Source organism: Labrus bergylta, chromosome 11 (assembly GCF_963930695.1).
Source record: "Labrus bergylta chromosome 11, fLabBer1.1, whole genome shotgun sequence".
In the NCBI taxonomy this organism is placed as follows: Eukaryota; Metazoa; Chordata; class Actinopteri; order Labriformes; family Labridae; genus Labrus; species Labrus bergylta.
The window spans coordinates 2,773,426-2,787,239 of NC_089205.1; the positions used below are offsets into that span (position 1 = coordinate 2,773,426).

At 37.5% G+C, this 13,814-nt stretch overlaps 1 protein-coding gene across 1 annotated transcript in view; it reads left to right on the top strand.

Moving 5' to 3' along the window:
- The first annotated feature begins 2,646 nt into the window (after positions 1–2,646).
- Positions 2,647–13,814, top strand: part of gramd1bb (GRAM domain containing 1Bb) — a 105,714-nt gene continuing 94,546 nt past the window's right edge. The window contains exon 1 of the mRNA XM_065960631.1: positions 2,647–2,832. Within this exon, the coding sequence (XP_065816703.1) occupies positions 2,741–2,832 (92 nt within the window). The 5' untranslated portion in view covers positions 2,647–2,740. The remainder of the gene's footprint in view (positions 2,833–13,814) is intronic.

Here is a 13,814-nt window from a genome sequence, read left to right on the forward strand (position 1 = left end):
TATTGTCTTAGCCTCACATACAATGCCTTTCAGGTTGTTAGTATTAGATCCTTCTATATTTGACCCTGCTTACAAGTTAGCAAGCATCAAACTGTCACAAACAGTGATAACATAGACAGCTTTACAGCTTTGTACATTTAGTAAACACTCTATCATTTAATATTGTTATAAATGCAGTTCACACTATCAGAATCAGAATCAGGGTTTATTGTCATGTACATTTACACATACAAGGAATTTGACTTGGTGTATTGGTGCTAAACAATTAACAAGGAAATAAAGCAGAACTAGCAACAACTTAAATAATACAGTATAAGAAGATATTACAATATATAAAATAGAATTTAAAAATGTAAAATATAAAATATAAAAAACACAAAATGTACAAAAGGTGAAATGTAGGAGCTGTTCAGTATCCTTCGAGCCTATGATCTGAAAGTAGACCAAAGTGCTCCTTCTATGCTATGTATTTATGTCGTTTGAATTCTGGGTAAAAGCCCAGCGTTTGAACTATGGAGCGTGTGCATAGGCCGGAATGCGTCCACTTGAGGGATGCACATGCTTGAATAATTATCTTGTGCATTAGTCTGACTGAGATATGCGACTTAATAACTTGGTAATTTCTTATCTTACTTACTTTGTCTATTTATGTTTTATATTTATATTTACTTTGTATTTTTTATTAATATTATAGTTTTTTTTTTTGATCCTTTAACCACTTGTTTCTATTTCTTTTACTGCTCTTACCTTCTTATTGCTGTTCTCTTTTTATTTGCTTTTAGCTCTTTTAGTTTCTTACATCTTTTTAAATCTTTGGTTCCTCTTGGTCTCAGCTCGTGTTGTTGGGTTCTTGTGTTGCCTGGGTTCTTATGATGGTTCTTGTGTTGCCTGGGTTCTTATGATGGTTCTTGTGTTTCCAGGGTTCTTATGATGGTTCTTGTGTTGCCTGGGTTCTTATGATGGTTCTTGTGTTTCCAGGGTTCTTATGATGGTTCTTGTGTTTCCAGGGTTCTTATGATGGTTCTTGTGTTTCCAGGGTTCTTATGATGGTTCTTGTGTTGCCTGGGTTCTTATGATGGTTCTTGTGTTTCCTGGGTTCTTATGATGGTTCTTGTGTTTCCTGGGTTCTTATGATGGTTCTTGTGTTGCCTGGGTTCTTATGATGGTTCTTGTGTTTCCTGGGTTCTTATGATGGTTCTTGTGTTGCCTGGGTTCTTATGATGGTTCTTGTGTTTCCAGGGTTCTTATGATGGTTCTTGTGTTTCCTGGGTTCTTATGATGGTTCTTGTGTTTCCTGGGTTCTTATGATGGTTCTTGTGTTTCCTGGGTTCTTATGATGGTTCTTGTGTTTCCAGGGTTCTTATGATGGTTCTTGTGTTTCCTGGGTTCTTATGATGGTTCTTGTGATGGTCAGGTTATATATGTCTGTTGGGTATCGTGCACTATGGGATCTTTTCTGTTGAACTGTATTTAATTATTTTTAGTATTTAGCATTTGTTATGTTCTTGCTGTTGTTTATGTTCTTCTGTGTTTGGTTTAGTTTGTTCTTGTTTTTGCTGTTTGTCAAAGCACTTTGTAAACCTGTGTTTATAAAAGGTGCTATATAAATAAAGTTATTATTATTATTATTATTATTATTATTATTAATAATAATAATGCGATTTCAGTCGAACATGTTGACATGCATTTTAAAAGTCCAGTTTTAGTTGGACTTACAATAAGTCATCCATTTCTAACTGCATGTAAACGTACTGACTGATGGACTGACGAACAAAAGTTGGACTTTTTCAATTCAATTAATTCAATGTATAATCTAATTTTAATGTTACAGATTCTTTCTGGACTATTTGCACACTTTTGCACACTTGATCTCCATTTAGATGACCTGAATCAGTTGGTTGAAATACTGCTGATTTAGTTGGGTTTTGTTAAAATGGGTAAATAATAATGCAAATTATGATTTGATGTATTTTACATTTAGATTTGACTGAAGACTTTGTAGAAATTGGTTCTTAAATGACATGGACTGTCATGTCAATAAAAACTAATTTAATCTTGGATAATTTAATGTTGAAAACATTAGAAAAATGAAATAAAAACCATTAACACTTCTTCAAACTATTTCAGACACCATGCAGCCAAACAAAGCCTCAACACTGCATAATGTGTAAGAAAATGCACCGTAAACATGAAGGAATCAGATGTTTGCATAATTCTTCAGATATGAGTTGGTTTACAAATACAAGTGGGGGTTAAGAGTTTTTAGCAATCCTTATGATTGTTTTTCTTGGTTTTTTTGGTGAGAGAGTAGGCTAATGCGTGAGGAGTATCCCTGAATCTCTTGTTTAGTAACATCCTTCTGCTGCACATTGGAAATAATAGATAGGTCTATACCTATTTAACAAATCACTAAATGAAACCGACCTGATCCAGGTTCACACATACTGGTCCTTGATAATGACGTCAAACGTGAGGTAGATGGAATAGCAGGTGTATTTCGGGCAGCACTCAGGCTAGTAAGAGGTTAAAAGGAGGCCGGTCATGTGTGGTGTTTGGCCGGACCATGATAGGTCACTGCTCAGTGGTCTGCTCTCTTCGGCTCTCATCCGTGAAGTAACGGGGCTGCGGGTCTCCGCCTTCTCATCTGAGATGCACTGATTGAAGTTTGCTAAACAACGCAACAGACTTCCCAGGATGTGTGTTACCTGTCAGCGTGGATGTGTGTTACCTGTCAGCGTGGATGTGTAGGCTGCCGTCCGTGACGTTGGGTTCGGTGCTGTGTGGCTCAAGTCGACGGACAAGTTTGTGGAAGTTGGTGAGGTCGAGACGAAGGTAAAAGTAGCTGATAAAACATCTCAGAGTTGTATCGGGGTGTTTCTAAGGTTGACAGAGGTGACAGCAGTTGCTTTGTCGATAAAACTGTTTTTTATTGTAGCGTGTCTGACATGCCGAACGACGTCATTGTAATCAGCAAAACACGCAGTTTGAAACGGATTAAAACTTCACATTTATAGCCCGACATTGATTGAATAATTGTTTGATAAACAGGGCGGCTCTAGGCAAACAATGTACGTCTTTTGGAACGGAAAATAAGTCATCATTTCCTCCATTATTGTGCACGAAAGGCTTCGGTTCACTTGTTGTGTTTGTGCTGTTACAGAGGGTCTGAGACAGATGCCTAACACTCAAAGTGACAACAACCCACTTTCTAATGCGACTATTAATCCTGCTAGTATGATTTGTTTTATGCCTATACCTGCTCTGTGGACCAGGGATTCCGGATAAATGTAACTAATGCTATTTTAAAATGCTTTATAGCAGGCATACTGTACATAAATCGTAGTTGTTGCTCCATTCTCTCAGCTGGTTGTAGGCTTGATCCCCAGCTCCTGCATCCATCCACTAACTCTGAATAAGAAAGTAGACATCTAACCATTTTACAATTATTTCTACATAGCATGAAGATCAATAAAAAATAAGTAAATACTTGTGCTAGAATAATTTTGCCTGGTTGTGTTTTGGGACTTTATGCATTGTGATGGTTTGGTAATTTATTGGTCCATACATGAAGTAAAATCTCCCCTTGTAAAATGTAATGGCTAGTTTGTTAATAATCCTATAATTTAGAAATGGGTTTCCTCATGAATTCATTTAGAAACTGCAAATCCAACACGCCTAAAAAACTATGTAGATGTAGGTGCTGCCATGGAAACAATCTAGATCACATTTTGTCAGCCATGATTGATTCTTGAAAGTCAACCTAGTGAAACACAGTGTGATACTCAGGCTAGATCAGTGAAATAAAAGCAACACAAAACAAGCTTATAAGCAAGAGGGAAAGTAGGCCGGTATGATCCAGTACTGCGTAGCGTACCAATAAAAAGATTCAGTGGCGATACACAGTACTGGAAAGAAGGGAGAGCAGCTGCCTGCCAAAACCCTGCGGGATCCCGCTCAGTGTATGTATGTGTGTTTGTGTATGTGTGTCAGACCCTCTGGTACAGTGTAGTATCAGATTAGTGTCAAGTATAATGTTCAGGAGTACATTGATAACATGTGCAGACAATGAAACAGTTTGTGTAAGAGCTTTAAAAAAAAAACAACAACAATGACAACAGTAGTAGTTCCCAACTTTTTGTTGCTGTCACTGTGGCTAGCTCTCTCTCTCTCTCTCTCTCTCTGTGTCTCAGTCACTCTGAATAAGACCACTCTGAATGCATCTCACAGACTCCCTGTGTCTGACAGTCCCTCTTCTCTCAGCTGTTTGTGGCTGTCAGGCCTGGGAAAAAGCCTCTTAATCCCACAGGAAATGACAGTTGGTGAACAGACAATGTGGTTGCATGCAGTTTTTTTTCCCCTCAGTAGTACTCAGTAGACAAAGTCATCTTATATGTTTCTTTTTTTCAATGAGATTATTTTGTGTGATTTTAATTAGTTTTATTTGCATTTTTTGGCAAACTTACAAACCTTGTAATTATCATTTGTTGGTCATTAAAGGTCCCGTATTATGCTAAATGCACTTTACTATGGTTTTCTAACACTATAATATGTCCCATGGGCTGTCCACAAACACCCCAATGATGAGAAAAGGCCATCCTCTCTGTCTTTTGCCTGCGCCACTTGTGTGAATGTATGCTCAAACAAGCCATTTGGAGATGCCTCCCTTTGTGACATCACAAAGGGCAGTACACTCCCACAATTAGGTGTTTGTTCTGCCCTCTGAGTCAACCTTTCCACTGTAAACAACCTGGGGGTGCAAGCCGCATCCTATTCCAGAGAGAGGCATGATCAGACATTTAAAGGTACAGACACAGAAACAGCCTGTTCTGAGCAGGGCTGAAATAGAGGGGTTTATAGACATGATCAAATGCAGGATCAGAGTGGAATTTTTTGCAAGAAGCTTCAAAGTCATGTTTTGAGGAGCTCTGAGACTTATTTAAACTGGTTGAAAAGGAGGATAATATGTCACCTTTAAGTATCGTCCTGTCTTTTCAGGCATTCATTCATAACCATGATCTTAGATTTTTTTTAATTTAAATTCTAAACTTGTCACGTACACTGAAAAAACAAGTTCTTTGAATTTACATGACATCAGTCCCACATAATCAGAATGTGGCAAACTAATGTAATTATTGCTTGATAAACCAAAACATTTTATTCACATTAGACTTGCTTGAAAGAATCATGTTGATTCATCATATTATGTGTAAGTAACCTTAATACCAATTAATTTTGTAATGTTAAAGCGATTTTATCATGTCAAGGATCCCTGATTTGCAACTGTAACTCCAACTAGGTTTCTTAATGCTAATATTATTCAAAGGTATTATGTAACTTTAAGCACTTTCATTGTGTCCCTGGCATGTGAGTTACGTCTGTAAATCTAACTTGATTTGTTCAAGTTAACTCTATCCAAATGTATTGTAGACATCGGTTCCATGTGTGTGTGTGTGCAAACACAAAATAATATACATGACAGTGTTTCCCCTAGGTTTACAGCGTTGGGGGGGTGGGGACATGCCGACATGCCGACACGACGACACAAACACTTAAAGCAATCTTGGTGTTCATGGGTTACTTTTAATGACAGCTGTCCTTTTCTATCTGAAAGATATCCTTAAATGACTTCTTTCCCTGATTTCCGACTCTATCCACTATCCTATCTCTACAATAAAGGCACAAAAAGCCCCCCCAAAAAAAATTTTTTTTTTTTTTTTTTACTTGACCTTCAATATAATGGTAGGGGAAACACTGCATGAAGAAAACGAATTTCAGAGTCAGACATCTGTATTCAAATTTGCTGTATTGAGCATTAAAAAATTCAGGAAAACTTGACAAATCCGTGCAGTTGCCATACAGATTTCACACGAATCAAAATGCACAAACTGGTACCCCCAACAGCTGTGAATAAGTGCAGATCAGCAAGTGCAGATCCATTGAGATACTAACTAGCACATTAGCTTGCCTCTTCGGTTAAACTGGGTTACTTTATCTACAGCAGTGACTTCAAACACAAAAACATAAACTGTTATCACTGTATCAATAGACAACACATGTAAATACCTAGAACAGCAAGGCACAGAGTGAATTATGCAAGTTAAAGCTAGAACTTAACTGAGGTGATACACAAAATTATCTAAGACATAAAGAAGACAATAGTGCAAAGAGATGCAATAGTGTAAAATAAATTAAATGTAGATATTAAGTATGACATAAGTTTAAAAAAGAGTGGAAGATATGGGAAATAAGTTATCACTGATTCATGTACATACCAAATATTCGTGCACAACATTTTCTGGGTCTTTGCCCATGTAGATGCAGACTCCCTTGATAATGCACTCTCGTCCGACATCTACATCATCACACTGAAAGGAAATGTTCTTGATTAGTGCTTGAATACAGCCCCTGTGCTTTCTTTCAAAGTCAACTACTACTAACTTTTATGGGTGTCGCAATCTCGATTGTATGTCGGAAATTGATCGAAATCACATCACAATCTTGACTTTCGAAATTATTGGTGAAATCACAGGGTCACGTTTAGCAGGCTTTCCAGGAGGGGGGGGGGGAAACCACACAGCATGTTGTAGCCATGTAAATAATAATTTAAAAATGTAATGAGTTATCATAGCATAAAACCAATAATTCTAGACTAAAGTCTAAAATGGCATAATCTGTGCTAAAAGAAAAAACAAACAAAAAAAAAAAAATCGAGGATCAAATTGAACCGTGACCTTAAAATCAAAAAATCAAATCGAGGATTAGGAGAATCGTGACACCCCTATTAACTGTCATTTGGGTACATATGTTTCTACGAATATAGCACCAGGCTTCCTATGATGTAAGAGCCTTGCTGTGAGCTCCAAATTAGATAATATATTCCTTTATTCATTCCTCAGAGGGGAAATTTACATTGTTACAGCAACAAAATCTTGTAGGAAGGAGATTGGCATGAAAGAAAAAAAAAATGCACTCATGGTCTCCCTGGCTTTAAATTGTAGTGATGCAAAAGCTTGGACCTACTTGACACAGTTTCTTTGCACCCCTTACAAATCCACATCACCACCACCTAACCCTGTAACATACATCAAGATCATCATTAGTCACTTTATTAAAGTTCCAATTCAGAAACAAACTACCAAAATTAAAAACGCATGTAAATCTGCTATCACTTCTAAATAAACTGAGAGGTCTTTAAAAACAAGGAAATACACTAAATGTGTTTCTAATGCCATTAAAGACTTGGTCAGAATGGCAATGTTTGTTAAGAGTAAAAGAAAGTCTATATTTTCTATTATTATCAACTGAGAAACAAACAATTTAGATTATTCCAATGAAAACAAACTATTAAATTGTTTTTGGAAAAGTACACAAAAATGCAGATAAAAGACTTTGCAAGGAATTGAAAAAGTGAAGAAAATATGACAGCACTTACCACTATCAAGCCTTTATGTGTATGTTTGGCAAATGTGATGATGGACCTTTTGAAAAGAAAAAAAATAGAATTAGAGACGTGAACTCAGTAGATTGTCTCAATTAATTACAAGACCACAAACAAATACTATAACAAATGCAAAAATATTACATTTATTTGTTTTACTTTTGAATTGAATTATATGAGACATAAGACAAGAGGCAGGACAGCAGACAATACTTTGGTTGAGAGACAGGGAATGGCAGTAACAGCAAGTGAAAAGAAAAACAAATAAAACAAACAGACAACCTAAATGTTTACTGTAACACTGCTTAATGTTGGACACAATGGCTTAAAATAATTTTAAATCCAGTTGAGTCCGACTTTTAGAACGTTGAATACTTTTCTCAATGCGTGTATTTGAAATACGGAGACTGACACGAACACAGGCTTTATCGTGTCACGTTGGCTCCTTATATATTCTATGGTCGGCACCCCATCACACGCTTTTAACCAACACTTGCGACACAGGCGCGCGCATGCAGACACATACATTCACGAAAGCACACAAACTCCATGTCACAGCTTCTGTAGCTCCTGTATTCGGTGCAACACATACCCACGAATGCACACACTGACCAAACGTTTGCTGACACGCGCACTCTTTCTAACACGCGCACACACACACACACACACTCAGACACATGCTAGCTCGCTAAAAGCCAAACATACATATACACACAAACAAGTGGACTAACTATTGTAATTGTAATATAGTGTAAGAAAGCAGCAATTTTGTGGAAATATTGACAGTTTGAACACGAACAAAAAACAATTTGATAAACTTACTTTTTCAGTAATTGAGCCTGAGTCCGTTGGAGGCAGGTGAGGTGAAATGTGACTGCAGCTGCAGAACATTCCAGAATGTTCACGCTCAACAGCATGAGCTTAATAAAGGATCAACGGCACTCCTCTTCTTTTAGCGCGGTTGGCACCAGTGCCACCCTCTGCTCGGCAGTGCAAATTACACTTCCTGGCGTGCTTTTGAACCAAACGCGATTACATTGATTCCAGATTTTTAATTCAATCACTGTCAATCAGCGTGAGAGACATGAGTACATTCAGTAATCTCCATAAACAATTTAAGTCTAATGGCTAATGTTAGGGCTCTTTAGTTAGCTTTTAGTTTCACGTTGCACATAAAGTGACACGGAATGACCGATTGTTCTTTTCTATATTCCTGGACTGAAACAGCTTGTGTACGCAAGGGGAGTAGTCAGCAGTCCTGTCCATGTAAACATGATGTAAACACGGCTCTGACAACAACACAGCCAGTGGGACTCGTGCTTCTCACTCATTGTAGACAGTCATGACTCAGAGACACATTTACATGATATACTTTATTTATGTGTAAAATGTTGCACATTCTTCCTTTAATAAACTGGGACGATGAGTTGTGAGCATGGATCTAAAAATGTTGCTCACATGTTCACGAGAGAAGAATATTATAGTCTCAAAGTGACACCACCTGCTGATTCTGTTCCCTCAGTCCTAATTACAGAATGTGCTGCTGTATTACCTTTTATGTCCTTTCAAGGAAGTCACATCTAGAATCATAATAAACCCAAGAAGAACATGCAAAGTGTATTTCAAATTGGATGTGTTCAGGCCTTCAAGATTTAATCACAGTTTTGTTTTTTTTGCAGGACCACTTGTACAGCAGTGGTTGAGCATTCAGATGGAAACTAGCAACTAATAACTAACTATAAGCACATATGCAGCATAGCATTGCAGATCTAAATGGATGAAATGTCTTGTCTCTACTTCATTTACTACCATCCTTTAATGGCTCCTAATTATGTCCACAAAGCAGACGTCTAGTAGAACCAATCTGACCTAATTTAGACGAATCTTGCTGCCAAATGTATGCTAAAACCCTAGAACCTTATACTGGTTTTATGCTTGTTGCCAGCCGTTATGGATTTGTCTGAAACTGAAACCAATGTGATTAATTTTTACTGTGTGTAATTAGATATTTAGATATTGGTATATAAGTGATTATTTTACATGATATGTTATTGTTTCATTAATAACAATTAAATTGAATAAAAAGGGGGCAGGATTGAATACGTTTTAACTTCTTACCCTTTTTGGTGCAGAATAAGGACTTTGGCTTTTCTTTGTTAAGTTGTGTATTTAGTTTATTTGTTTTCTACATATTTTTAACTACATCTGTTTTTTGTTGCTGTTTTGTTTACATATTTGAAATAAACTCAAAATCAAATGAAATATTAGGACCCGACCGATATGGGATTTTTGGGGTCGATGTCGGGATTGGGAAGAACAATTATTTTTCAGTCTTTTAGAGATATTTATTGTGTTGATCCTAAAAGCACTCATGTATGCTGCGCTCATTACCCTAAATACCGGTTAGCCAGTTTTGTCGGTAAAGCTCTGGGCTTTACCAAATGGCCTCGTCTAACACCCGGTGTCCTGCTTCATCAGCCTCTCTGTGCCAGCCCACTGAAAGCCAACAGTTCAGCTAGAGTCACACCCCACCACTGGTCACTTCTTGTCTTGAATTTAAGTTTCTATCCAAACAAAGCAACATTTCACTGAGTTTATTTTCCAGACAATAAATCACCTTTTTCTTTGTGTGGATGATTTTGACATAACGAGGAAGAAAAGATGTTAAAATGTTGCACTGCTAGCTCAGTTAGCGTGGCTCGTTATCCCAGGATGCTTTGAGCAGCGAGTCAGACAGTTTCAAAACACAATGAATGGTGTAAAATTTAGATTGCCCCAATTCATTCACTGCAAAATAAGCTGTTTTTGAACAAGATTTTTAAATAGTTATTATTATTATTTTTCACTCAAGATTTTTGTGGATGCTTAATGATGCATCAAACTTTGATTTCAAATACCGGTTGTTAATGTTTCAAGTCAGGTTTCCAGGGGCTTCAAAATACAACCTAACATAATATACTACATGCTGTGTAAAAATCCATCAAAGAGCTGTGCCTGTTTCCATAGTGTGCCAGGGCTATTTTTAGAATGCTGGGAATCTAAATAAGAGATGAAAGCTCGGGTTTTGATCAGTACAGCCATTCTCTATAGACGTGGACCCGAAGAGAAGTAGGAGGAGATAGAAGTGAGAAGTGCCAGACATAGCATCGCCTGCAGGCTCTGATTAGGAGGAATAACTTGAGGCACATTGAAACATGTAATATTATTAAAGTCTATACATAACGTCTCTGGGAGTACTCAAACATCTGAGAGAGAGCATTGTGGGAAAGCCTTCTAATGTGAATCACTGCTTTGTTGCCTTTTTACTGTCACATTGATGCATTGTGACTCATGCATGTACAAAATGTATAATGAAGCTGTTTTACAGTAAACTGGCTGGTGAACAACTCAGCAGCAGACCGTGGCTCTTCTCAGAGGGGGAAGTGGACATTTTGAACGCAGTCATTTTGCAGTACAATATGTTCCTTTCTTCTTATTTAAACAGGTCAGTGTGCAATCTGATGCCAGTGCGTCTGCAGCTCTAGTAAGATTTATACAGTAGATTAACACAGGAGAGGTGTTAAAATAGCAAATAGTTAAAATGGAGTGAAGTCTGTTAACGTGGGCAGAGTTTATAATCTCATCATAGCTTCACCATGCATGCATAGGCGGAAATCACGGGGGGGGTCAGGGGGGTCCAGACCCCCCCAAATCCCAGAAAAATTGATTATTGTCCCCCCCAGTATTCATGTCATCATAAACATGTAATTTTGAGTGCTATATCAGTTAGCAGTTAGCAAAACTGTTTTCAATATGCATTGAAAACAGTTTTGCTAAATAAATACACAATTTTTTTTTTTTTTTTTTACATTTTTAAAGATCAGGTCCCCCCCTTGCCTGACAGTGGTTTGGTCCACTGCTGAAACCCCACCCCCCAAACACCGCAGCTCATGTACAGCGACTGTCTGTGGAGCAGAGCAGCACAAGTTGGTGATGATCGCCAACTTTCTCCAAATATACCCCGAGGAAAGTGAGCTTTGTTCTTGAACCGTTTGGACTACAAGCACAAATAAGGTGTCCTTAGAAAGCTAACACGAGCTAACACACGACCAGCTGACAGTTGATGTAGGCTTCAATGCATTTGACTGTAGGTCACCTTTTCAGGCTTTCATGTGTTAAAAGAAGCCAGTTCTGTCGAGATGTGTTTTATTGATTGAGGACATATTAATAGTTATGAGAATTAAACTAATAGTTTATAGTTATTTTAAAGTTTTTAAGATGCCTGTCTGTTTAGCGTTTCCTCTTTATACATTTAATACCAGTTTGTTTGGCCTTTCTTGATTAAAAAAAAATTTTTTTATGGCTGCTTTTGTGTCCCCCTCCGGAATTGCTCTTTAAAAAAAATCGCGGGCAGGCTGTTTAGTAATGACACCTGATTTTGGTACCATCAGTTGCATCATGTCTACGAGAAAGACATCACACAGAGGCAGGGTCAAATATTATATCATGTGTTTTGTTGGTTTCTTTTGAGACTAGTTTTGTTAGATGATGAGGTCTTGTGTTCTACACCACATATCTCTTCATTCCTGTTATCCTTTCTTGCATTTGTTTGCAGTTTATTTGTCAAAGTGATAAACACCACACTTTACTTTCAAAAGAAAAAGTGGTCCTTCTGTGAGAAACTACCAACTGCCAATGATCACATACTCTGTGTGCGCTGCGGTCCGTCTGTGCCGGGCACTAAGTCGCTGTCACACTAGTTTATGGTGGCAAGCACACGTCAAGCTGGTCAGGATAGAGTGAGCCGGACAGGAAGTAAGACAAGGAAATGCTCAAAGCGTATGGTCAATTTCAAAATAAAAGACAACTGACGATTGTAATGTAATTTCCATCACTTTATCAACAAGACTTCAAAACAGGCACTGAATGAACAACAAATACACCCCAGAATGACAGAGCAGCATGTTTGCACATGTTTCTCTTTATTCCTGTATAATCTTGTAGTTCTCCATAATGTGAGTACAGCAGCTCATGGCTGTGTTCCACTTCTCTCACGTTCCAGAAACAGACCCAGCCATCCGACATGGAAATTGGCAGTTATACCACATATTTCAAAAACAGTTTTTGTGTGTGTATCAGGTTTAACTTTCACAACAGAGAGACAACATCCTTTTTGACCAGAGTTATGTGTCTTTTATAGTAGATTCTGCCAATACAGTTACAAAAGATGACATTGAGGCTGGCATGGAATCACGGGAGTTCTTGCTGCTTTTTCTCGCTGTATTAACCGACAATCTGATAAAACACCATTTTATACCAAAAAAGGGCATCCTTCACTTTTGCAACTCAGAAAAAAACGACTGTTATTACTAATGACGGAAGAAGTGGTACTGAGAAAAGTGAGGCAAAAATGAAGCAGTCAGCAGAGAGAGTGTTTTCTGCAGCTGGACTTGAATAGACTGTGCACAACTCAACCCCCAACACGTAGATGTGCTCATATTTCTTAATAAAAAAACACCTAGGCCTTACATATATTATGGTGAGTAGAGTATTTAATGCTCTCACAACTCACTCCTGAACCTGTGGATATGTTAATTTTTTCAAATAACCTGCAAAGCAGAAGAATGAAGTGTATTGTGAAGACGCTCGAATGGTTTTATTTCACTAGGTAAAAAGAAAAGGAGTTTCATTTGGTCTGCTTTGTTAGTCTAAAGACACTTGGCATTGTTTTGTTTGCAGTGCCGTTAAATGATGACTGAATTTAAAAGAGCGAGAGCCTTGTTGTTTTATTAGTTCAAACAAATGAATGTTTGAAGTAACTATTGTGCTGTTGTAATGGTTTCAATGAAACACAAACTGATTAAAAAGACGTGCGTTTTGTAGCCCATTAATTATTCATAATTAATCTATTATTGATGGTTAACAGGTTCAACAATCGGTTAAGAAAAATGATGGAAATGTGCAAACCTAGTCCTGTCTGGCTTTGATAACTGCTGGAAATATTTGAGCTGATGTAAATACTCGACAACAAAAAATATGTAATGTAGATTTGGTCCATTTTTAATTAATTTTGATATTTTAATGTAAACATCGTAATCAAATTCTATACATAGTTACATAATTAGTAGATTTTCTCACATTTTCTTAAAAAAAACAGGGAAACTACAGGAAACGCTCCATAAGCGGGGCAACACAGGTAGATAGAGGACAGGAAAGAGTTTTTACACCAGCCTCTTCATTGTTCCTCCCATACTTAATCCAACATGACTCAGAGATCCCTCAGATACTTTATGCTTTTTGTCCTCGTTAAAAAATTAATCAGACTAATTGCAGCACTTCATGCAGCACGAGGATTAGTTTTAGTTTATTCGGCACCACCGGTGCCTCCGTAATCTGC